This window comes from Carica papaya, chromosome 2 (assembly GCF_054855325.1).
Source record: "Carica papaya isolate Zhongbai chromosome 2, ASM5485532v1, whole genome shotgun sequence".
In the NCBI taxonomy this organism is placed as follows: Eukaryota; Viridiplantae; Streptophyta; class Magnoliopsida; order Brassicales; family Caricaceae; genus Carica; species Carica papaya.
Window position 1 is genome coordinate 1348248 of NC_142310.1, and position 27285 is coordinate 1375532.

General features: G+C 33.9%; 1 protein-coding gene across 4 annotated transcripts; it reads left to right on the top strand.

Moving 5' to 3' along the window:
- Nucleotides 1-41: 41 nt before the first annotated feature.
- Nucleotides 42-26192, top strand: LDA (limit dextrinase). 4 transcript variants are annotated; one of them, XR_015816771.1, is made up of 29 exons: nucleotides 44-396; nucleotides 971-1112; nucleotides 1203-1255; nucleotides 1419-1527; nucleotides 2101-2237; nucleotides 2350-2549; nucleotides 2686-2835; nucleotides 3213-3273; nucleotides 6946-7066; nucleotides 7469-7559; nucleotides 7642-7735; nucleotides 7923-8018; nucleotides 8335-8475; nucleotides 8809-8859; nucleotides 10501-10571; nucleotides 10704-10796; nucleotides 11758-11848; nucleotides 15250-15321; nucleotides 16298-16354; nucleotides 16755-16823; nucleotides 19383-19439; nucleotides 19519-19593; nucleotides 20170-20258; nucleotides 20472-20549; nucleotides 20662-20800; nucleotides 22681-22790; nucleotides 22876-22975; nucleotides 25288-25491; nucleotides 25920-26192. XR_015816771.1 is itself a non-coding variant. In XM_088212498.1 (28 exons), exons 1-28 carry the CDS (start codon nucleotides 148-150, stop codon nucleotides 25396-25398), a joined length of 2907 nt encoding a protein of 968 aa, XP_088068624.1. In that variant the 5' UTR covers nucleotides 44-147; the 3' UTR covers nucleotides 25399-25689. The 4 variants fall into 4 exon arrangements, 3 of the variants coding, with proteins under 3 accessions (XP_088068626.1, XP_088068624.1, XP_088068625.1); XM_088212498.1 differs by lacking the exon at nucleotides 25920-26192 and having other exon boundaries at nucleotides 25288-25689; XM_088212499.1 differs by lacking the exons at nucleotides 44-396; nucleotides 25920-26192 and having other exon boundaries at nucleotides 1027-1112; nucleotides 2043-2237; nucleotides 25288-25689.
- Nucleotides 26193-27285: the final 1093 nt, after the last annotated feature.

Below are 27285 nucleotides of genomic sequence, written 5' to 3' on the forward strand. Positions count from 1 at the left end.
AAAATTATTAAATTACTGTCGACTATTAAGAATTTATCGCGAAATAATTAACACGTAGTCATCGTCGTCGTCGTCATAGATTTTCTCTGTTCAGGTCACTGATCGCTGATCTCCTCACCTCTCTCACTCTCTGCAAAAAACCATAAAATGTCCGTCGCATTATCGTCTTCTCTCCTTCTCTCGCAGTCACCATCTCTTCTTTCATCTCCCGTCCTTGCTTCTCATCGGTTTGCTGCGGGTCCTTCAGAAACTCCACGAAATCGTTTCTTCATTGCATCAAAGCCCGACTGCTCTCGTCCGTTTCCTTGTACAACCTTTCCTAGGGAATTTCCTCTCTGCTTTTGCTCCTCCTTCCCGACCATGCCTCAAGAAGAAGCCTCCAATTCCGCTTCTCAGGTTCTTTCCCTGAACTACAGTCTCTTTCGAAATACTCCTGTTAATTGGGACGTGGAAGACCTAATCATTAGAAATATCTTCATATTTTAGGATGCTGTTGTTATTTTAGAATTTGAAATAGTCGAAGGAAACTGGATGAAGTATTTTTTAGCTTAGATTTAGAGACCAATTTGAAATTAAATGGGTGGCGGGCTTTAAAATTATTAACCAGAAGAATAATGAAAATTTGAAATAATAAGTTTATTGAACAATCAGATTCTAAGAATGTGCAATCTACGATTTATTTAATAGAAGGTTCAAAATCTCAGGAAAATAAATTATATATTAAGGGATTTAAATCTACATTGTCGTGATTTTTAATACTAATTCTAAGTAATGCTTGAATTGGCATTAAGATGTCATCGGTGGAAATTCAATTCATTTCAATAGAAACCATGAGTGTATATAGATATAGAGGACACACACACACACAGTAATACAGACAAACCCTGTGTTTTTCACATCCATCTTAAATCTATGGTAGAAAGTGAAATTTTCTTAGTTAGATTTAAGAATTTCTTAAATTTTTGAACAGTTGCAGGACAGTTTGTTGTACTCGAGGGCATTCTGGGTTAGCAAGACAATAATTGCATGGAATGTAGATATTGGAGATGGTTCATGCTATTTATATGCAAGTAAATCGGCTTCTTTGTCTGTTACAGAAGATGGAATTCAAGGTTTTCCGTGTTTGCTATTTATTGCCTTCTAATCTTAATGGCTTCTTTTTGTTACTAGCCTTTATGTTAATCTGATTTCTCCGCTAGCAGGTCATGATGTGAAAGTTAAGCTCGAGGAAGGCACTGGCAAGCTTCCGATAAAGGTAACATGTTAGAGCATGTTAATCTGTCAACTCATTAGGTTTGTTGCTTTTCTGGTTTGCCTGCAAGGTAGGGTGCTTTTCTTGGTTTTGCATGTTGCAGTAATTGAATGAGTTTTGAAGGGCTAACTTTGGTTATTTATTCCTTCACATTTAACATTTTTAGGTGGTTGAAAAGTTTCCTCATATTCAAGATTACCGAGCCTTCAAGGTGCCTTCCGATTTGGATGTCAAAGATCTCCTCAAATGCCAACTGGCGATTGGTTGTTTCAACTGTAAGTATTCTTTTAAAACGTTTCTCATGATTTATTCAGCTTTAGCCAGAAAGTAGAATAGATGGTACCATAGTACATGAGATACAGCGTCTCATGCTGCTTTTGCTGTCTTTGGGAGTTCAAGAAGCTAAATGAATTCTTCTCCATTGTTTTTGAAGAAATCTCCATTGTTAAAATGACAATGGACCAACAATCTGATGTCTCCAAATTTTTGCTCCTATTTCCTTTCTATCTCTTGGAATTTCTGGACAAGAAGCCAAATGAATACTTCTCCATTGTTTTTGACGAAATCTCCTTTGTTAAAATGACAATGAACCAACGATCTGATGTCTCCAAATTTTTGCTGCTATTTTGTTTTTATCTCTTGTTTGACGCATCGATTGATATATCCTATAAACTTGGGAGAATTAAGGTAATGATGCTCCAGTTCTCGGCTTCTCTTTTTTTAAATTTTTTTTCTTTTTCCTGTCTTAATATCTAATAGAAGTATTGTGTCTTGTGGTCATCTTTTGCAGTGTTCTGTTGCAGTTGCTGAAAAACTGTCCATTGTCTTTGTTCTCTCTATTTATACAGCTGACAGAAAATGCTTTAACGCTACTTGTTTGCAATTACCTGGAATTCTGGATGAATTATTCTCATATGATGGTCCTCTGGGTGCAATTTACACGGAAGAAGCTGTGTCACTGTACCTCTGGGCACCTACAGCTCAAGTATATCTTTCTTATTGAAATAGAATAATTTATCTAAGCCATTGACTTGCAACCAAAGTCACATAACTAAGAACAAAGCTCTTTTCATCTACTTATTTTTTCTTAAAAACAGGCAGTAAGTGCTTGCATCTATAAAGATCCATTAGATAGGAATCCTGTGGAAATCATCCAGCTCAAGGAGGATAATGGTGTTTGGAGTGTTGAAGGGCCAAAGAGTTGGGATGGCTGCTATTATATTTATGAGTTATCAGTCTACCATCCAAGCACCTCTCAAATTGAAAAATGCTATGCAAATGATCCATATGCAAGAGGGTATGCTGCTTGGTTTAGTTAGCCCACAATTCTCGACAACATATTTATAATTAAATATTTATGAATTTGATATGCGGATAAATACACATTTGTATATATGATGAGTGATATGCTTCCTGTTTACTTGTTGGAGCAGGCTTTCATCTGATGGTGGGAAGACATTGATAGTTAATCTTCAAGTGGATATTTTAAAACCTGAAGGATGGGACAAATTGGCAGATGAAAAACCGGATCTACGTTCTTTCTCTGATATTAGTATATATGAGTTGCATATAAGGGATTTTAGGTAAATACAAATACTCATTCAAGTTTGAACTTTCTTGATTTTTTTTTCAGTTTATTCGTTTGGAAAACCTTCAAAGAAAAAGAAAGTTAGCTTGTTATGGTATCATTATGGTTAAGAAATATTCTGGAGTCTTTAAGGGTTCTGACCTCCATTTTGTTTTTATGATTGCTAAACTCACTAAGTGGTTCTAGCCACTTATTTGTTTTCTGTCTTTCCTCATTACACGTTATCCTTCCCTGAAATAAACAAAGACAGATGGTAATTCTAATTTAATTATTTATTGAAACCTCTTGGGTTCTATTACTCATCTCTGGTTGGTAGAATTCGATGAATCTGTTTCACTTAAATTTATCTTGTTAATGTGTTCTTTATTGCAGTGCCAATGATCATAGTGTGAACCCTGACTTTCGCGGTGGATACCTGGCTTTCACTCTTCAGGTAGTGGTGTTCTTCTGATCTCAATTTTTTAAGGAAATAAAAGAATTTTATTCAAAAGAAAACACATATTTTCTTCTTGACTACATTCAATGACGTTGATTCCTATTATGCAAGAAAAACTTCCAGAATTGATATAGTTAAATATCATTCTCTTTGCTATTCCTTGAACAGCCTAGATTGATATAAGAGGCTATGCTGATTTCTGACTAAATTGATGCAATATAGGGGTTAATGGGATCATTTATTTCATCAGATATAAAGGACTTCTCTATTGTTAGCATCTTTTGGCAAGAGGTCCCTTTTGAGTGTGGTGGGTAGCTTCCTAAAGAGTAACTCGAAATTTTTCAACAGGAAAAACAAGCAGGCTTAGTCATTTGAGAAGTATAATTGGACATTTTGCTGTTTGGTGAAGGCAAGAAATGAAATACTTTGGAGGAGGGATCAAGCTGCAGGCCATGTTGCATATGTTATAAAAAGCCCTAATTACTTTGTTGAGTAGGCTTAGTCTTTGGGAAAGTACAATTTGACAAATTCTATCCATCTAGTTTTACACATATGAGCTGACCGACAAAGGGTCATTTGGTTTAGATATAGAATATTACTAGGAATTAATATATTGCTAAGAATCTAGATGACTAGGAATATGATTACATTTTTATCAGGTGTTCAGATTTCTAGGAATATTTGATTACTATATTCAGATTTATACAAAAGATTATTGAAAGAATATGTACACTTCCCGTAATAACTTAAAATAAACTCATATACATAAATTTTATGAGAATAAAAAAAAAATTATACTGTTAGTTAACTTTAAGCTTTTGGATGTTAATAAAAAAATTTATTTATTAAGAAAATGTAGTTTTCCAGTAAAACAAGATTATCGTCGAAATAACAAACAAAATAATAGGGGGCAAAGCAGGGAGGGAAGGGAGATTTGAGTGGTTGGTTAATTATGAGAAAGGGGGAAAGGGAGCCAAGCAGAAAAGGGTGTCCGAGCATCATAACATGAAATGTGTTCCAATGATTAACAGGATCATCTCATGGAATGTATGTATCATTAGCAGTGCAGAGAAATGTATTAAAAGGGCTTTAAAGAAGTTGAGTGCTGATTTGTTTAGCAAGAAACCAAATTGGAAACAATAGGGTAAGTGTGATGAGAAGTGCATGGGAGGCTAGAGATGTTGGCCAGTTTGATCTCCCACCTGAAGGTAATATGGGTGGTATTGTATGTCTTGACTGAATAACAGTCTTGTGTTGGTTAAGAGGCTGAAAGGAAAGATGTCCATCTCTTGAGAATTTATTCTCAGGAATATCAATATCAAATGGTGATTTCAATATGGTACTTTCTCCTTTGAAGATTTCAAGTGGAAGAGCCTAGGCTAATAATAGCACTAAGGAATTCACGAATATCATGGGCGAGTTGAACCTCATACATCCTTCCTTAATGGTGGTAAGTGAATGTGATCCAATGACAGAGGAAATCCTTCTTTTTCAATTATATACAAATTTTTGGTTTTTTTGATTATTTTCTTAGGATGATGCGGTCGAGACTTCCCTGGCTCATCTCTAACTATTTAACTATTTTTTTTGTGGACTTGGATGTTAGTAGGGGGCCCTCCCCATTCAGATTTAAAAAGATGTGACTTGAGGTAGATGGCTTCGTAGATCTGGTTAAAAGTTATGGGAAGAGGAAAGCCTTATGGCTGTTGCTAGATTTAAGGTTTCTTGTGCGCTTGCTCATGTTAAAAGAATGATGAAGAGTGGAGTAGAGACGAGTTCAGTTCTGTGTCTTCTGACAGAGATGAATTGATATTTATCTTCCTCATACCAGGTACAAGGTGGGGATGTGTCTAAGGTCCTCTTTTGGGAGGATCATTGGAGGGGCGAGCGCTCATCGGGTACCCAGTTTGCTCTACTTTTTCGCCTTTCCTCCCGGCACTGGGCACCGATAGACCATCTTTTTGTCTTTCTAATGTTATCATGAATTGGAATTTTCATTTCTTTCATAGCCTGAACGGTATAGAGATGAGTAACTCATCTCCTTGTTAAACCTCTAAATTCATTTCAACCTTCTCAACAACCTGACTGCAGGATATGAACTCTTGACTCATCTAGGTTATATACCTGCAAATCTTTTTTCAATCACCTCACCAAAAACCCTGATTCTTACCACGACACGCTTATCAAGGCTTTTTGGCATGTTAAGGTTCCTTCAAAGGCGGTAGTGTTTGCTTGGACTAATTTTAAATCGGTTAAACACTGATGAGCTATTGCAAATTCGTAGATCTAACCGAGCTTTATCTCCTGATATTTTTATGATGTACTAAAGGAGTAGTGAGACATATAACCACCTATTTCTCCATTATGAGATGGCGTCAAAAGTATGATGTAAGTTGTTTGACACTTTCAATTTGGCTTGGCTTACTCCTCCTTTATTGGATCTTTTCTTTTTTCCTTTTTCTTTTTCCTTGTTTTTTGAGTCCAGTAGAAGTGGATTTGGGATTAAGATCAAGGCTAGACCGTTAAGGAAAGGTTCCAGTAGTAGTGGATTTGGGATTAAGACCAAGGCTAGACCGTTAAGGAAAGGTGCACTCTCTGCTAGGGTATGGACGATCTGATTGGAAATAAATTTTCACTTCTTCAACAATCATTCTTTTCCTGATTCAATTCTGTGGGAGAAGACAACTTTTTTGTCTTCCCTCTGGATTAAGGCTCATGGGAATTACTCAGACATATCTTTGTCTGTTTCATGTAGGAGTTGGGATGTCATGGTTAAGTGATATGATATCGGTTTCCTTTTACTTGTTTTACATTGTTATATTCTGTTACTTTGGCATTGTTTCCCCGGCTTGATAATCTATCCGCCGGTCTCTCTGTATTCTTCTTTCTCTCATCAATAATATTTCTTTGTTTATCAAAAACAAAAACAACTTGGCAGTGTGGAGGAGGTTAGGGATCTTCAAGGTGCTGAGTCTGAGAAAAGAATCTCACAAACTTGACCTTGCTAAATTGCTTGTTATGGCAGAGATTTGATAGAGGTAATGTTTGAGGATTACTTAGTTCAAGGAAACGGACATGAATGTTTTCACAATATGTCTAAACCCATTGTCAATTCCAATCCTGAGAGGAGACAAGTTATAAAGATGTTTATGTGGATTTACTGTGTAAAACCAAAGCGTGGAGGCTGAAGCTCGTTGGTTTCAATTTGGGTGCGGATGAGCACACTGCCTTGAGTGCCCTTTCTATTAGAATGAGATCTTTGAATTACTCTTAGCTCTTGCAATGGAGGTAAAGCACATGGGCTAGATGGTTTCACTAGGGCATTCATCCTTCATAGTTGGTATACCATAAAGGGTGAGATTCTGTCCGGTCTAATGAGTTTGCTGACTTGGGGTGCTTTTTTTCTAGTTTGAATGTTTCCTTCTGAGTAATGATTCCTAAAGTTCATGAGACAGCTAATATCGGTGGGGTCAGACTTATATATAATGATAGTGAGGAAGGCTGCTGTTTATTCAATCTAAACAAAGTTGGAGGATGAAGACGTTGAGGGTTCATTCTTTTTTTCTTCCCCTTTTCTTATCATCATCATCGTTATCATCATCGTATTTCACTTATCTATAGCCAATCATTTAAGAAATAATACTTAACAGCAAGGCATTCATTTTGCAGGATTCAGCAGGTATCCATCATCTAAAAGAATTATCAGATGCTGGTGTCAGTCACCTTCATCTGCTGCCAACCTTTCAATTTGGTGGGGTTGGTGATCAAAAAGAGAACTGGAAAGCTGTGGGTAAGAGTAGTTTAATCTCTACTGTTAAAGTTCTATTGCTTTCCCATGTAAAATTTTTCATATGTTTCAAAGATTACTTAAAAATTTTCTTCACTAATGTCGATTGATAAGAATATCATGCTTTGGCCTATGATAAGGAATACAAGATTGGCAACTAGATGTACGATATCCATAAACCATTAGAAATCTTTCTGCAGATGTCCTTAAAACTTTAAAATTCACTCTGTGAACATGTTAACAAAGAGAAATGTCTATATATTTTATTTATTTATTCAGTTGATATGACCTCATTGTCAGGCATATGCTTCTGTATCGCATGCTAGATCACTAGAATGGGATGAACAGATATGGATTTTGCATTCTTTTCTCATTGTTCGTTTATCTGACATTAAGGCTTTTCAGATGCCTCTGTTCTGGAAAAATTGCCACCAGATTCTGCTGAACAACAAGCTCAAATTAGTGCAATCCAGAATGAGGATGGATATAATTGGGGGTAAGATTCTAAATTGCTGAATTTTTTAAGTCATTATGTAGGATGGCCTTCTAATGCTTTATTTGCTCTTTTGCTAAAAAAGTTATAATCCTGTTCTCTGGGGGGTCCCTAAAGGAAGCTATGCAAGTAATGCAAATGGTCCATGCCGTGTGATTGAGTTCAGAAAGATGGTTCAGGTCAGCTGTTTTTCTTTCCAGTTACATGTCTAAAGACTGTAACATCCTCGGCTAGATGAACCATACTTATTAATGGTTTTAGTGATATATGCTGTATCTGATCAACTATGTTTCACTACTCTTTTTTATCTCCTTGGGAAGGGTGTACTTCTATTAACACATTTAATTTTTTCATTCCTGTATGCAGGCTATCAACCATCTAGGTCTTCGTGTTGTGCTGGATGTTGTTTACAACCATTTATATGAAAGTGGGCCGTTCAATAAGGACTCTGTTCTCGATAAGGTCAGGATTTGGCACTGATGTTCATCTGTAACCATCTTTTTTGGAATTTCTAGTACTTGCATTTATTCCTTTCCGTTTAGGGTGTGTTTGAGATGAGGAAAATGGAGAGGGTTGAGAAAGAATAAGGTTATTGCCCTGATGTCAAAATATTAGTTGGAGTACATTTTCCTCCATCAATTTATATTTTGTTGATGACCAGACAGCCTCTATTCTCTCCTGTCTCCTTCCCTCTGCTCTATTTCCTTTTCCCCATAATTATTATCCTAGCCTAACTAGCCAGATAGTTAACTATCCTGAGACAAAGTTCATTTTGTAGGTTGTTCCAGGTTACTATTTGAGAAGGAATGCTGATGGGCTTGTTGAAAACAGCACATGCATGAACAACACTGCTAGTGAACATTATATGGTTGAACGCCTGATTCTCGATGATCTTATTCATTGGGCAGTTAACTACAAGGTGATTACTTATCATCTTACAGTTTAGTAGGACACTCCCTTGATGCTTTCTGAATATAATTTTGTTCTTAAATATATGATGCAACCTCATGCATATGGATAGATATCTCCTATAGTTTCCTTCTTCTTACCTCCAATTACTTTTTCTTTTGAAATAACTTTATTTGCATTTTCATTGTTCATTAAGGCAAAGGCCTATGATTTCCCGTACAATTTGGCATGTACAAGGGCAGACACATATATCAATGTGCACTTACACTTCTGTCTGTGTAATGGAAACTATTTGGTGCCCTATATAAATTCAAGGTAGTTGATCTAATTGTGATGCTTTCAGGTTGACGGTTTCCGGTTTGACCTTATGGGTCATATAATGAAAAGTACAATGGTAAGTAACCCTTCGAATTTTGCCTGTTTGTGGCTTTTGGAATAAACATCAAGATACAGAAGTTCAATTCCCTAATGGTGAGAATCAACCAGAAATGTACCTTATGTTCACATGGCCAGCAAAAGACATAATTTGCTGTCTATAACATAATTCCATGATGCCTTGTGGATTTTTTTAATCATAAGTTAGGAGTTAATGTAAGACATTGCCAGCTTAAGGACTAAAGAAACCTTAGGAGGTGAGTGATTTGGATTTTTAAAAATTTTAAGAAAAAAAGATGCAGGTATATCAATGCAACTCTACAATTAACAACTCTTAGAGTTTTATGCTAGCTACAATACCAGGAGATTAATGGATACATAAATAGATTTGACCACCAATAAATCTCCTAAAGCAATTCCATTTGAGAGTTCCCCATTTTTTTTTTTTTTTCAAATTTTAATGCTTCACTAGTTGATAAAATGCTATCACACATCAACAAGTTTTTTTTCCCTTGAAGGACTTCCTTAACATGTTATTTCCAGCCTGTTTTCCGAAGCCTAAATCGATTATGAAAGTATTACAGTTTTGTCAAAAAATGAATAACTTGGTAAATGACAAGATTGGTAATGCATATTTTACCTCAAGAACAATTTAAATCCCGAGCTACTTAATAGATATCAATTTTTTTTTTGGTGTCTAATGCAATTTCTTAGAATTGAGTCATTTTTTATTAACATAACTTTTCGTAAGGATGGATTATAAAAATTGTTTCACATAATATTGAATGTAGGCTTAGAGTTCAAATTTTGGTTATCTTATTTTGTTAATTGAATTTTAGCATAGGGTATGACAGGTATGTGTTTGATACTTGTTTTTAACCTAGTGAGGTTGCATGTCATGAAGTGTGTTATCATATAAATTATAACTATAGATAGGATAATTTTTGTCAACTTAAGATTTTGGAATAATTGACTACAGTCCTTAATTATTTTACACAACTGAAAGTTTCGTTTCGAAAAAAATTATATTGTAGCAGTTACGCAACCTTTTTTTACTAAGTATGAACTTTTCAATATTTTTGATGTTCAATTTTACACATATGTTTAACTTTTAGTTTTTTTTATGGTGTTTGTCGACTTGAAGATAGGTTAAAGTTCAATATACTGTTAGCCTGATGCAGGTTGATCTGTTGTCAAGTAAAAAACAACATATTCTGTTTAATTTATTCGGTTCACCTGATAGGTTGACCTAAGGACCATACATGCTCTTTTCTTCATTTTTAATATTTAAAAATATTTTAAAACTTTTCATAATATAACTCTAGAAAAATTTGAACTGAACAGTTTTCGAGCCAAAAAATACTAAATACAGAATTAAACAGATAAAATTAAAACAAGAGTTCTTCAATCCACCCTTTTATTTGACCAGTTTTACGTGTGAACTGCATGTGTCAAGGCTTCATTTTGATTTTTCGATCTTAGCCTCTTCCACCTCAATAAATAAGAGCACAGTAACATATGTTTGTTATGCATTAAAGTCAACTTATTGTCAACAAATATATTATTTTCCTCTTGATTAGTTTACTACCAACTTATGATGATGAATGTGAAAGATATATGCAAATAAAAGATATTTATACATACTATGATCTGAGCATAGATCAAAGCAAATGATGCCCTCCATAGGCTAACAAAGGAACGTGATGGAGTTGATGGTTCAAGCATTTATATGTAAGTTGAAGATGACATTTATATCTTCCAATATCATATTTTGGCACGCATCTTCATTCTCAAAATAATATTCTTTATTTTATGCATATTACCATCGTTCATCTTCATTTAACCATATTGATCTTTTTGTAGATATGGTGAAGGATGGGACTATGGTGAAGTTGCAAAAAATGCACGTGGGGTGAATGCTTCACAGTTCAATCTTTGTGGAACTGGAATTGGGAGGTAATCTTGTGCTATGAATGTTTGATATGTTGTCACAATCATCCTATTGCTTCTTTTCTCATTAAGAAAGGTCCTCATGTTCTTGGAATTTCCATTTTTTCTACAGACATTTAATTAACAGAGACTGCTCTGAAGCTATGGCCTTAATCTCTTTGCGTCTTTACATCCTTTACCTGATTCTGATAAGTGAACCTGGTTTCTAGAATCTTTAGATCGCTAACAAAAAACCTATTTAGTTCTTTGGAATCTTTAGATAAAAATGCATATTCTTTCTAGTATTAGGTTTCCAGGGATGGTTGCCCTGATACTGTGAAAAAAAACGTAGAACAACAGTTGAAGAAACCTAGAGAAAATACGGGTTTTCTTCTTATTATTATTGAATGAAGAGTGTATAATTGGAGAAAAATCCTCCAGTGGAAAAGGAAAAATGAAATCCCTGATTTGGAGAGATTATTTCCAAAAATCTGGGATAAGAACTCTTGATTACCATAATCCCAAAATTTACCAACTTGAATGAAGATTCTACATTTATAAGTGGCTTTACGCACTTTATTTTAATCTCCTGGTTTGTTGACAAAAAAAAAGACGTTTATTAGGTTCTTGAAGTACTAAAGTTAGGTAAAAAAAAATTAAGCAATTCATTTTCACTTTTTTAGGTTATTATTTTTTGTCAAACAACTTACTTTTATACCTTTCTTATATCCACTTAAAATTAACAGTATATAATATGTGAATTATAAAAGTACCAATGATGAATACATATTCTTGTATTAGTTTTTCAATCAAAAGATAACTGTTATATTTTTACAATCAACACTTTATGCAAACACGCAAACTTATTTTTTAAACCAAAAAGCTATTTACTTTAAGTAACTTAAAGCACCTAAATGCTCTAAGTACATTTATTTGAACAATCTCAAATGCTCTTTTCACTTTTATTAACTTTGGTAATTTATTTTAGTTTTAATGATCGTATTCGGGACGCAATTAATGGTGGATCTCCATTTGGTCATCCTCTTGAACAAGGATTTGCTACTGGTCTATATCTGCAGGTATTGACCTTGATATTATATAGTTATAGTTAGCCGAATACTTCTATAATAGCCTAGTTTCAACTTCAACTAAACTTTAGCATAATTTTTCAACGAATGTGGAGCCGATACTATTTTTAATCCTGAAAAAGCTGGGGAATTATATTTCTTGCTGCAGTCTGCTAGGGCTTTTAGAATTTTTTTGCTGATAATCAAACGAGAAAAATTTTAAACTAATTTTGAAGCTAGATTTAAAGATTTTCTGGAATTCTTTGTCAATTTACACCTAGTTCAAGTAGGAGAAAATATAAATAAAAATTGACCTCATATGGAATTTTATATGGAATTGGAATAATCAAATTCCAAATTCTATCAATATTGATCTCATGTGGAATTATATGTGAAATTGGAATGATTTATCCTCTATTTCATCAAAATAGATGGAAATTAGAATGTATTTTTTAATTTCACATGGATTTTTATGAGTTCAATTTTTGTCAATTTGACGAGTAATTTCGTAATCAGTCAAAAAATGAACTCCAAAAAATTTCTGGATTTGTTCTGAACACAGATTTTGTAAAGTTGTATGAATGTGAAAAGTTTTTTTTTTTTTTTATCTGTCAATGGTATAAATATTAGTAATTGTGCCTGAAGACTCTTTGCACTGATCAGCCAGGACTGCTGACTCATGTAGATCACATTTTAGTTATCTGAGTTGATTCCTTAAATTTATTACAATAGTGATACTAGAATCTGAACTAAGAGTTCCCGGCAGCCCTTTTCTTGGAACTGAATAATAATTTGATATGTTATGTTTGGTTGGTCAACTTGTAATTTGGTGACGCCTTCTTCATCCATTCCTGAGAACCAAAAAAAAAAAAGAAAACTACTTTTCCATTATATGATTTTGCAAACTTTTTGATAGAAGGATAAACATTATTAAAGAAAAGAGCAGAGAAAATATAAAATGGGAAGATAAGATAGCCTCCTAACTCCAGAGGGTCAAAACAGCAAAATAAAAAAAAAAAAAGAATCAATACAATGTCTTGCCCGAACTGTAACACAGAAATTGGGAGATCTATAAAGAAACCATGAGCCTTATCCCATAGGGAGGTCAAAAAAGTCATCCTTCCCAGCAGAAGCTGGAAAGGGAAGAAATGGTAATCGAACATTCCAAGATTTTGCTTCAACTGCAATGCCCACAAACGCACAAACAGTGCTCCTCTCCATAAGGTTTAGATCCTTCCTCACCCCCTGCTCATGGAAGATTTGAGCTCATGAAGCACTCTAGCAAAAATGGAGCAACCTGCACCAACCCAAAAGTATCAAACAACCTAAAACACGTTGTGCAAGTCATCAAAGTTAAAGAATGAGATGATCATGAGTTTCCCCTTCCTCGAATACATAACACAAGTATCTTGTGGGAGAGCATGATTAAGCCTACAAATTTGCAACAAGTTGTTAGTGTTAAGTTTGTTGAGAATAACAGTTCAAGCAAAAACCTTAACCTAAGAATGGATTTTCACTTTCCAAATGCACTGGTAAAAGAAATTTTCTGGCAGTTAGGGTGATGGCTAATATAGGAAATAAAAAAAGACATACAAGAGTAGATTTCTGTGGAGTCAGAGATGCATATCTTGCTATTACATTGGTGAGAATAGTGAAAGTTCTCTTAGAAGCTTATCAAGTCTAACATTTCAATCTTCTCCCTATCATTGAGGTTTATGAAAAAATACAAATTCCAGGACATATTCTGCTGAAGATGGTTAATAAAACTAGAATAGGGATGTTGTGACATGAGGAAATGTTATAAAGACGAGGAAAACAATGGGGTAAAGGTAGGGGCTGTGTTGAATTTGGTTAAGTGGAAAAAACCAATATAACAGAATTTGATTTATTAAATCAGTTTGGTTAAAAAGGTTTTTGGGTCAACTGGTTTTGAAGAAAAAGAGAATCAGTTTCTCAGTTTGCTATTTGGTTCCAAATTTCTGGAACCGAACCGATCAAAAAACCAAAAGAAAAATATATATGGTTTATCTTTTAATTATATAGTTTTAATTTTAAAATATTATATATTAATATATACTTTATTGTATTGATTAAATATTATTTATATTTAAGCATATTAATACATTTATCATATTGTATTATAAACTTTTTTTTAAAAATAGCATTCGATTTTTTGTTTCAGTTTTCTTACTAATTTCATCACTTGGATCAATTTTCATGTTCAGTATTTTGATTTTTAGAAACTTCTAATAGGAAAACTACACTGACCAATAGAAAAATATGTGATCCATCTCCCATTCTGAGATGGGTAAAAGGGGATAAACAGATTATGAAGATGAGAAAATGACTTTCCATGGACTTGTGTGAGCAGTGGAATTTTTGGGAATAGAATCCCACTCACTCCTGTAACTACCGTGAATGCTCTTAATCACCTGTGCCACAGAGAAAAAGGTTTTTATGCAAAACAATAAAACTATTTAGTCAATAGAGATAAATTTGTTGAGACCAAATTCTGAATATCAAGCCATCTTTTTTGTGAAGAATACTAAAACCATTTAGCCAATAGAAATAAATTTTTTGAGACCATCCCAATAGCTAAGTTACCTTTCTTGTGGAAGACTAAAGCTATTTAGCCAATGGAGATGAATTTTTTAAGACCAAATTTCAAATACCCAAGCTACCATTGACAAACTTTTCACCTTACCAAATGATCTCTCAACAAATCTCGTCGTATCTCAAACCATAGGAACTTCCTCTAACTCTCTCCAAACTCTCAGTCACCCCTCGCAAGATTGTAAATAAGGAAAGATAATGAATACCATAGAGAAAAACCCGGATTAAGGTGACTCTGCCATCCAATCAGAAGAAGCCACTCTTCTAGCACTCATGCCTTCTAGGATCTCTATTAACAATGCCATCCGAAAACAAAACTATCCTAGGTGTTACCCTTTAACAGAACACCTAAGTAGGTAATCAGCCAAGATAAACAAGTACACACAATAGCCTCTGCCAAAGCCTTGATAATGTTATCCTCCATGTCGATCCTCACAAGACCACTCTTATTTAGGTTTATGTGAAGCCCAAAATACCTAAAATTTGAACAAGGGTGAATGCAGTCTAAACCAACTTCATTGTATGAGAGAAAGATGATATATTATCAGCAAAATAGAGATGAGAGACTTCCACTCTACCTCTCTAACAAGACCCTTAACCAAATCTCCCTCCGACCCCATTGTCAACATGTCATTAAGTGCATCAACACCAAAGCAAAATGAAACGAATAGAGGGGTTCACCCGACCTTACACATTTGAAATACGAAAACCAAAGTTTTGGCTTACCGGTTATAATATTTTATTTTGTACACTTATGGTTCTGTATGTCTTGTTGATATTTTGTTTATCCTTCTTTGCAGCCTAATGATCATGACCAAGATTCGGAAGCTACTCAACAACTTATGCTTGCTGTTGCAAAGGATCACATCCAGGTACATTGCCACATTATATCATAGTTGGTAACATTGAAAAGGTTATTAAAGGTAGATGGTGCACTAGTGAATGGTCCTTCATTTCTTGCCTAGTTAATGTGACTTGACCTTCGTTGTTGCTTTGTTATCCTGTTGAGGGATAAATGTACTGTATCTATCAGAATATTTATAATAAGCAAAGAAAAAGTAAGAATAGAAAATGTTATATGGGAAACTATTTAGTAAACAGTCATACATGAAATACCTTTTATTCTCCAGAGGCAGTACGGTTACAAAGCCAACTTGTAACTAATCTTAAAATTAGCTAAATCACTGGTAATTAGCTGTAGTAGCCAAGATTTGATACTGCTGACTGATAGCCATTTATTTGGTTATCATTAAGGGTCTATGGTGCCTCTGGTCCAGCTTCAGTGGCTTCATGGGCACTGCAGGTGGAGCCTGTGACATATGGGGTGCTGGGCTCAATCCTGAGCGCTTACACACTCCACATTTATGCTAGATGAAATGCAACACCTCTTTTCGCTGGCAATTGGAGTCTTAAGGAGTTGACGTTGAGATTATATATTGTATCTCCACTAAACTGTTGCTCAGCATGTATATAAGATGTACCATATTTACCATTTCAAGGAGTGCATACATTTGCTTTTTGGCTATTATAGATAGTTATTGCCCTATACTAGTCAGTAGATAGATCCATAATTGTCTATATGCATCCTTCCATCATGTTATTATGTGTATACATGGGGTATCTTTTGCCAGTTTTTGTCTTAGATGTTATAACAAATTTGCATAAACATTGATGACTAATAACAAATGTCATGATCATTTTTCTAATATGATGGAAATTGCATTTATTATTGTATACATTATATACTATTCTGAAGATTCATTTTAAATTGAAGCCAAAATCGATTGCTACACCTGAACAATCTAAGTTTACATTTTTCTTTTGTTATAATTATCTGGAGTTATTCAGGTTGGCATGGCTGCAAACTTGAGGGATTTTGTACTTACCAGTCATGAAGGAAAGGAGGTATACATTGGTTCTTGAGAATTTTGCAATTGCATTTTGTTCTATATGAAAACTGTGCTTTCTTATCTGCAAATAGTTTGTTATTTCCTATGTATCCACTTTTTATGCCTGCACAAACATGCACAAGGATGGAGAAAGTGCGCTGCTTGAGTGAATTTGTGTCACAAGTTGTGCATTTGAGATCTGTTTTTGGAATCAGATATGTTAATCAACCATAATTGGGTGGGTTCTACAATCACCTCCTATGTATCTCCTGGAGTTCTGCCCTCTCTTCAAATGGGGCTGAACCAAAAAAAAAAAAAAAAAGAAAAGAACATGCTCTTTGGTCAGTAAGGAGGTTATCTTCCTTTCCTTTCTTCATTCTGATGAGTGTTGATATTTTTTATTGTTCTTTGCTCAGGTGAAAGGATCAGAAGTTTTAACAAATGATGGGACACCCGTCGGATACACTTCATCTCCCATTGAAACTGTCAGTTCATTTGAACTCTTGATTATGTTTCTTAAGATTGTAGGTCAATATTTTTAGTATAATTCTTTAATTTCCAAAAAAAAATCTTGAATATAATTTTGTCATGTTTAGGAATGCATTGCAAGTGTGCTCATGGATGTATCCATAAGATATTTTCTTCTGGTCTTACTGATTTTTGTTGGGTCATGCATAATGATCAAATCTTGCTGAGATCAGTAAGACATTTTCTACCAAGGCCAGATCCCAGCCTTTACAGTGGCCATAAAAACAACCAAAAGGGAAAGTGGAGAGGAAAGAGATGGCAGAAAGTACACACTTTTTAAGTGAACCTTGGGAAACAAGCAGCATAATGAAACAATTATATTAAGTTTCTTCCTCTATAAAAGAAAAATGATTGACTTGAAGTGTTTCAGTCCTCTTTTAGGATGTAGTTTTGGGATTCTGTTAATATATGGGCCCCTTAAGAGAAAATTCAACGATCTCCTGGAGTCTAAAGTACTCAAGAAACTTTTTTGACAAATTTTCTGCAGCCCCCCTCTGAATAATGCAAGTTTTACAAGGAAAGAAAGAGTAGTTAATCCTGGCAGTTACTTCCAGAGTCAACCAACTGCCTTCTGTTTTTCTCTGTAATTTTCTCCTACTAAACACACGTAACATAATTCCTAAACAATACAAACTACACACTTTTCCTCACTGATTTTTCCTTCTACCATACACACAAGACAACAACAGCAAATACATTAACAACCACTTAAACACAGCCACATAACAGCTACAGAAAACAGCACCTGCGGAGTAGACAGCCACATAAAACAACACTTGCAGATTACATCATTTCTTTTCCTTCTTTGTCTTTCTCCTTTTTTGATATACCTTATCAAAAGGTGTTATTTTGCCACTGATGTTCCTAACATGAAGCAATAATATTAAGTTATAAACTTTAGTGCTAATGAGTTGAGGGAAAGAGGATCATGATCTTCAACAACCATGTTTCTTTGAATTTTTCCATTATAAGAAGTCCTTTTTTTAATTGAAAAAGAAGATATATTAGTAGGGAGAAAGAGAAACAAATAAGGAGGATTAGTTATCCACCTACAAAAGCCAAAAAGGGAGAGAGACTAGCTATTTACAAGAAAGAATAACTGTCGAAGAATTGCTAATGCATGGAGTCCCAATGATGCAAAACAAGAAAATCTTAGAAGTTGATATGTTTTAATATTATGAAATGTTTTTTTAGTTACAATAGTTAGCTTATCTAGGAACCATTAGTATAAGTTTGATTTTAAGCTTATTAAGGAACCATTAGAATAAGTTTGTTATTAGTTTATTATTTTATTCTTCTTTAGCAAGAGTCTTATTTTTTAGAGGATAGAATTTAGAGTGGATTTTCATTCACTTCATTCATGATTTTCGCTATCACAACCCTAGAATAATATATAGCAGCATCAATACTATAGAGAGTAAAACAAAGAAAAAGTCTTAGCACTAGGTACAAGTGACAGCTGGTTTACCAGTGTCATTTTGAATTGGAATTTTTCCTGGCCAATTCTTAGAAGCTATTTATTCTTAACAGAATAACAGAAATTAATATCCCTAACCTTTCCAGGTCCTGACGTTTCCTTCTTTTTCTAGAGCCTTCCTGAAGTGTATCACCCTGAGCAAAAGAATAGAGCATCCATCCATAGTATATATGTTCCTCGGGCCCAATCTGATAGAGATTTGTTCCATGTCAACACGGAAATTAGCAGGTATTGTGTAAGAAAAGAACATACTGTTCATACCTTCATCCCCAATCTTTTTGTACCCATCTCTATCCTCCTGTTTTTCTCCTAAACTTCTTCGTTTTTTGAATTATCCGTAGTACAAGTTAATTTAATCACTACTCATCCTGCACTGGGGGAGTTTGTATGTAATGTGAAATCATGGGTTCATGTTTCGCTTCTCCTATGTCTCTGTTGCCTGAACTTTTCCCCATGGTGTATTAATGATACAATTCTTAAGGGTTCTTGAACTGTAATTTCCATTGAGTGAAAATCCTTTTGTAGTGTGTTGGAATTAACCACATAATTTGGTAGACCTTGGTGTGACTTTCTTACTGTTGGTTTACTACATATCATGACAGTACAGGAATATGATATTCTTGTCTGATATGGAGATACTAGGATTTTCTGTTGCTTCTATAACTAGATTGACTTGCATGTGGTAGACCTTTGATAAAAATGGGAGCAAATTATTCGGATGCTATTTTAAGGGTTCTAGTTTCTCAACTTTTTTTTTATCTTTTCCAGTTCTGAGTATTCTTGCACTTTCTGGCAACAGGTCTTTTCTTCCTTTTCCAGGAACCTACCAACAGTAATAAATATGTAAATTATGAGAGACTTGACGAATCTTTATGCGGATATTTCATTTGATTATGTGCAATGTTGTTTCCTTATAAACTTCTGTGCTACTAGTTTCCTTATAAACTTAAGTATGAGCTCTGTCAATTTTGCTTCAAACTGAGGGTTCTGGTTTAATAAAGATTCAAACCATGTAATTGACACATTTTACTATTTTCAGATCAATTATGTGTCGGCTCATGACAATGAAACTCTGTTTGACATTGCCAGTATGAAGGTATTATCAATATAGTCTTTTGATATCTTATCTTACTTTAGGTTGGTTAAATTTTCTGGTCCAATTTCTCTTCTTGTAGACTCCAAAGAAAATATCAGTGGAGGAGAGGTGCAGGATAAATCAATTGGCAACCAGTATGATAGCATTGTCACAGGTTTTTGACCTCTTCTAATATTATTCAAAGTTGCTTAAACCTAGTTTTCAACTAAATGCTATCAAATCCCCTCTTCATATTGATGTAGGGCAAGATATATTAGAGGAACTTATGGAGGGAAATAGAAGAACATGAGAAGAACACTGAAGAAATATCAAGAACAGTGAGAAAGCAAAATAGAGAATGGAGAGATTGAATCACAGGAACAAAGCAAAGGGATAGATAGAACAAGAGGGTTTGAGGTAGAAGAGGGAAGAATTGGAGATGAGTAGAAAGAACAATATGGTTAACTTAGATAATTCTAAGTCCAATTTAATCTATTATTGTATAAAATAAAAAACCTATATTAACACAGAATTATTTAAAAAATCTTCCACTTGCTTGTTCTTCTTCTGTATCACAAAAAGCTCACAAGCCATACAGATTAAATAAATGGTAGGGCCACTCTGTTACTCAGTGCTTTTGGTTATCAAGGGTTAATGTAGCATCTAGTTAATGAACATTACCTATGTTGATAATTCATTTTTGCAACACACAATTCTGGTTTTTTTCCCCTTATTTTAGTACTTTTGCTAGGGAATACCATTTTTCCATGCTGGTGATGAGATTCTACGCTCAAAATCTCTTGATCGTGATTCATACAATTCTGGTGACTGGTTCAACAGGTCTGCTCTCTTCCTTTTTACAATTTTTGTTTCGGTTTTTCTCATCTCAGTAGTTTCATCTGTAGCCTGAAAAATGATGTCCACAGTGATGATATGAAAGTTTAACTTGTGCATGTAATTTCTAATAGACAGGAGTATGTAATCTATAATTACATTCTTGTGACATCAATGTGTTTATGTCAGATTCATTGTTTTCTTTTCACAAAATTTCAGGTTAGACTTCTCCTATGATTCTAACAATTGGGGTGTTGGCCTCCCTCCAAAAGAGAAAAATGAAAAGAATTGGGCGCTGTAAGCACCAAGTTATTTCCCTTTTGGGTCAAATAGAGATAACTTGTTTCTGGCTTCCCACCATCACTCTTTCCTTCCAAGCAGTAATCTTGTTAGTTTTCTTTCCCTTCAGAATAAAACCAAGATTGGCAGATCCGTCCTTCAAGCCTCAAAAAAACCATATCTTAGCTACTTTGGAGAAGTTTAAGAACGTATTACGTATCCGGTATTCTTCACCACTGTTCCGTTTGAAAACAGCAAATGCCATACAGGTGAGAACAATGGCTATTTTACTGGGCTCTAAGTATGCTATAATTGAGATTTTATGTTGCCACTGGGAGATTGAAAAATTCTTCAACAAGGAAAACTGTTTGTTTTTGTTACAAAGCAAATGCAATTCTTCATGTATGATTTCAGTAATATAATATTCAAGGACAAGCTTAATTCAGAATCATTTTGTGACCTTTTGATTAGACTTAATTATGCATAACAAGATCTTAATTTGGAACCAATTTTTGTAATTACTATATTAATTTGTATTTTTAAGTTACTTAGGTTTGTTTATGCATTCTAAAATTTTAGTTTCCTCTCAAATAGATTTTAAATATTGTAGGAACTGAATCTTTTAGATTTCTCTTTTATAATTTTCCCTATTCCCCGAACTTAGTGTCTAGTAGCTACCAACAAAGGGGAGACAATAATGAATTAAGAATTTTTTTAATTATAGTTTGTTCCCTATTAAAGAGAGTGGGTAATGGGTAAAATTTTTTTTACCCACTTCGGTTATGGGACAGGTTTAGATTTATGTTTCTATTAGCAGTGTGAGTGTGGAGATTGGCGTACCAGCCCAATGCCTTTCTCTAGCATACAGGTTATTTTTCAGGAAAACAGCAAGCATTGTAGATCCTTTCCACTACACTTTCTGACACGTGCATCTCTAGTTCTATCTTTCCTGTTTACTGCATATAAGGGAAAAAAAGGAAAAATTTTCCTGCATGCAAAATGAACCTTATATTTTTTTCTGCGTTCTTTTTTGGTAGTGGTTGTATTTATTTTAACTTTTTAGTAGGAGCATGTGAATGGGCATTCGACATTGGTAGTATTCTCCATTTTTTTTTCAAATAAAAATATAACTATATTAACAGTCATCAAGGGAGTGTCAATCCGTACACAAATTATTTATAACTCTAGCAAAATTTGTGTAAGATTCCCAAAATCCTTCATAAAATGGAAAGGATGACCCAGAATAAAAAAACAAAAAGTTCAAAATCATCTATTCCTAATACTATCAAAATCCTCCTCATCCACAATTCCCTCATAAGCTTTTCTATTCCTCTCCTTCCAAATTACCCAAAAGATGGTAGGTGGAATGAGATTCACGTAATTCCTCCTTCCTCTGACACCCTTCCAAGCCCAAATTTCATCTCTGATCGAATCTGCCATTATCCAACTAATACCCAAACAACCCATACACCATTAACCAAAGTTTGTAGACAACTGGACACCATAGAAGAGCATGATTACAGGACTCCGCAGCCCTTCTAAGTAACAGCTATTCACCATAGTCATTCATATCCTTATCAATTTTATCCATAGTCAAAATGCATCCCCTACTGACCTCCCACACAAAATTTTAACCTTTTAAATTTGTCTAAAAGGAAAATTCAATCCATGAATTCCTGCTTAGTTAAGAACTTGTAGTAGGATCTAAATGAAAATACTCCTATAGAAGTAAGACTCCACAAAGGTTGATCATTGCTTCCATCCAAAGTAATGATAGACAAAGTAGCAAGGAGAACTTAGCAATCTCCCAATCGTTCAGATTTCTCATCACATTTACCTGCCTTAAATTCCCACCCCACCATCTCTGAATGGTAATATTCTCTCTCGAGGCTTCTCAAACATGTCCTGATTTATTCCTTTCTTTTCCTTTGGCTCATTCACAAAATTGGGCTAATAAATTCTGTAAATTTTAAAATGAGTGTGAATTAGCTAGACTGTGTAGGAGTTAATTTGATTCTCATGTTTTCCTCATGTGCCCTCATTATTTTTAGTACTTCTTTATTTAGCAAATACCTGTTCTTAGGTCAAAATGACTATTAACTTATGATTTTCAAGTGTCAATGAGGTGAGATGATTTTTTGTTTCTCAGGAGCGAGTACATTTCCATAACACTGGTCTTTCAGAGGTCCCTGGCATCATTGTGATGAGCATTGAAGATGGTTATGATGGTGTTCCTGGGTTATCTCAACTTGATCCCATGTGAGTAACATGATCACTATATTCTTTCTATATGCTAAAATTATTTAATAGCATAATAACAGCGTTCTTACTCTGCTCCTGGCAGCTACTCTTACATTGTGGTCATCTTCAATGCACGCCCCTCTGAAGTCTCATTCTGTAGCCCTACACTGCAGGGAAGGAAACTTGAACTGCATCCTGTGCAGGTACTCATTTTCAATGTCGGTACAGTGTGATTAAGAAATAAAGATAGTTCATGGTTCATTATATAAAGTAGCAATTCGATTAATTAACCGAAATAATTACGACATTCTATAATTTTTTAACATAGCACAGCAGAATAGAAAATATAGAAGGTCAAAAAAGGAGAACAAATCCAATCCAATCACCAGGATTGGCATTTCACAATTACATGGACTGGAAAAGCTACAAATTATATGAAGTAATTAATTTGGACATTGTCGTATGAACTTTAGTTTTTTGATAATCAGTAACTTATTACTATTGTTTCACAAGTTATCAAGGCTAGAGGTCAATTAATTTTTTTTTTTTGAAATATGCTAGAAGTCAATGATTTTGCTACATTTATATTTAAATTAAATGTAAATTTCATATGAAGCATGGTTAATTTGTGCTTTGTCTATGTGTAGCCTAGTATTAGATTGTCTTTTTGAAGATTAAAGAAAAAGGAAAGAGGAATACAATGGTACAGCCATATTCAAGGGATTAACAAAAAGTGAGACTAAAAAATCTTTATGTTTCCCAAATTCTCCCCATCTTTACAGGATATGATTGAAGAGATTTGAGAAGAAGATGATTCTTATTGATTGGAACATCTAAAATGTGAGATACAGTAATTCAAAATAAGGATATATACTTAAAGTTTTGAATTACAATTTAAATGAAACACATTTTAAAATATGAAGATAAGATAAGAGTGAAGAGGTTATGTGAATATCATGCAATATCTCTGTAGAAGTCTCAAACAAGATTGGTTCTAAGAAGATTTACTTCTTCTAGAAGTCCTAAACAAGATTCATTTAGGAAAATTTACTTCCTAGAATGTAGGAACCAAAAATCTAGGATCTTGATTTATACTTGGATCCCATATTTTCTGGTGTAAATCTTCTTCTTTCCTAGGAGACTCAATAGATTAGGATTCTCTCCTAAATTGTAAGTCAGTAACTCTTGTAGCGGAGGAGATGGCAGTCACGATCTATGATCACAGCAACCAGTTCATTAAAGTCCAGTCTGATGCCATTTAGAATATGAAGATTAACATCATTAGCAGTGACAGATGTGTCAATGAGTGCATGTTCATATACCGGGGCTTTTATTTATTCGCGTACTCCAGGACAGATAAACTTCGCTGGGGTAAAGTTATTTTCTCCTTAAGGTGCAGGACCCATGAATGGAATTTCTTAGCAATGAGTTTCTTGAGCTTAGTTCAGGCGTCTCAAGAGGTTTCAAATGACGCAATTTGAAAGATGGCAATATTTGAAATATATACCCAAATAGCATGAAGAATTAGGAATCCAGGCTGCTAGAATATACGAGCAGAGTTTCATCTGGTGTGGGTGGCAGTGAATGTGGATAGCAGGCATGGGATGGCACTCATGACATTATCTTACAGATTATACAATACAACAAGGCCTGAAATTGTGTGCTATAGGGGGTAATGGAGGAGGAAAATTTTAACGAGATTTGAGTGAAGAAGTTGAATTGGAGGCTATGGGATTTATGCTCTAATACCATTGATTAAATTTCTTTACATATGTTTAAGTGAAGTAAAACAAGATAAGAACATACATTTGAAGTTTCTGAATTATAATTTGAATGAGACATATTTGAAAATACAGATGTAAGATAAGAGTGAGAATATTATGTGAAGATTATGCAATATCCCTAACAATGATGTCCAACCAAGTGAAAAAACTTCAATTATAGATAACATAGAGTAAGTTTTTTAAGAATCCTCATTTCTCTCTTTAAATGGTCCATCAAATAGACACAGGAATAAAATTAAGAGTTGCTTTCTCAATTTACAAGCTCTGAAGGCCGACCAAGCCCCAAGCTTATCCACAATTTAGGAGGCCAAGTGCCGAGTCCACAGCCTTCTGGCTTCCAAACACCATAGAAGGAGATGGTTGGGGATTTGTACTTCCTGAGATACAAATGAAAGCCGTTTTCAATAATCTGTAAAATAATTCAGTAATATTGATGGGATATTTTACCTCGATTTCAACTTATTTATCTATGTGACCAAACTCTAACTCCATCTCTTATCAGTTTTAATTTCACTCTACCTGGATCATTTAAAGAACCTAATGATTCGCAACACCGAAAAGTTGGAATCATGTGAAGTAGGTTTGAAGCTCATTTCACTTATATTTCTATCTTCCTAAAAGTACTATCAGTTCTGAGGATCCGAAGTTTTAGAAGAATTTACCAATTACAATTTCCAAAATTTTCCTGAATAATTTATTTGTTATAGCATTTAAATATCATCATTGTGCAGGTGACGTCGACTGATAAAATTGTCAAGATGTCATCATACGAAGCATCCTCTGGGTCCTTCAAGGTGCCTCCAAGGACAACATCAGTGTTTGTTGAACCCAGGAAAATTTGAGCAGTCTGCTGCTGAGCATAATGGTTGATTGATCACTTCATTACTCGTTGGCTATTTTGCACACACGAAATGAAATGCATTCTAAATCGAGAGGTATGCTGTTTCTTGTCTGTTGAGAAAATAAGTGAATAAATTATTTGTATTTCAAAACATTCAAAAGAAACCCTGACTAAAAGATAATTTTGTGAAAATCAGCTTCTGAATTCAAGTTGTTGATATCCTTTACATGTATGCGAATAATTAAATGTAATGATTATCCTGTAATAAACTGTTTTTCAATTACTTTTTAAACGGGATTCTCAGTCACTTAAAAACTATAATTTGGCCTCTCCTTTTGTTTGCCTAGAGAAAGAAAATATTAGCTTAATTCAGTTTGGAAACTCTTGATAGTGAAATGTTATGAATTACAGAGATTAATGTAACTCAATTATGATGATATACATATATACATATATATATATTGATTCTTATAGTTGATCTAAGACCTAATTGGTGTATCATAATTCAATTGAAATTCTCAGATCTTCTTCTGGGATAAAATGAAACTCCTCAGTTTTGGACCAGAAAAAGGTAAACCTACTTGAAGTTGTTTAGTATGTCATGAGACTGCCGGTCCGTGTATCATACATGTAATCTATGTAGCCAAAGAATTTGTCTGACAGAAAAACATATAAAATAGTGTTTTGAAGAGTGTGTATAAAATTGTCTTCTGAAGTGAGGGGAGCTGTGTATGTATAGATTTGATTTGGGTGTGCTGCTTATAAGCATTTCACAAAAGCACTTATAAATAATTACTTTTAAAACGCCACAGAAATTATTACTTTTCTAAACACTTAGTGATGGAATGCATTAAGAGTTTTTGTCTCAAGTAACTATTTTTCTAGGTTCCACTTATAATCCTGGTGGAAATTTTCTTTTGGGTTTGACCAAAAATAGTACTGCATCAAACCCACAAGAAAATGATTCAAACCTTTAATTTTTTTTTTAAAAGAGAAATGGGTATTACATGTATATGTACACACATAAACATATTGTAAGGAATCGAGAAAATGTTTAGACTTGATTTAGAGGGATGATGCCATTGATGGTGCTATTATATATATACTTATATATATACATATATATTGTCACATGAGATAGACACCACAAACTAACACTATATGTTTGATGGGTAATTTATTAAAGACATTTTCAAGGAGAAACAAAAATCTCTCTTGAGATGCAAATGGCAAGTGACTATTTTCCCTATTAAATTAACTATTGGATTGGGGCATGAACCAGTGGATATATATCTATATAGATATATATATATATATATATATGTATGCATATAATTCTTCAACTGAATAATTAATGAATTTGTTCATCTCTCTGATAAGTTATCTTTTGTAATTTATTTGGTGTTAGACATCCATCATTGTGTAGCCTTAGCAAGAATTAGACATGTTTGATTATATATATATATATATATACAGCATTTAATATTATTTCACAAACATTTTATTGTCAATGTGCTACATGAGTGAAGATGGTATATAATTCTTGTAGTCATATATTTATTTTCCAAAAAAAATAATAATAATTCTTTAACACCTAATTTTAGTTCCTTAATAGATGTTTAAATTAAGGTTAAACATGTCTAAAAATATAAATTACAAACATATAAGGGAATGAAACTACAAATATAAAATAATACATATTACTACTTATAAATATTTTGATCCAAAAAGAGATTTGTAAATATATCTATACATATACATATATATATATACACATATATACAATAAAGATAGTGTTGTGGTAAAGATAAGAGAAGAGGAAAGAAGCCATGAATATGAATATAAAAAATAAAAAGAGGGATGGGATGCGTACATATTGTTATTCGTA

Coding starts and splice junctions, on each gene's coding strand:
- LDA (XM_088212498.1), top strand. CDS start 148: ATGTCCGTCGCATTATCGTCTTCTCTCCTTCTCTCGCAGTCACCATCT. Junction 7,067..7,468: donor AGAGAACTGGAAAGCTGTGG/GTAAGAGTAGTT, acceptor AAGGCTTTTCAG/ATGCCTCTGTTCTGGAAAAA. Junction 8,019..8,334: donor AGGACTCTGTTCTCGATAAG/GTCAGGATTTGG, acceptor TTCATTTTGTAG/GTTGTTCCAGGTTACTATTT.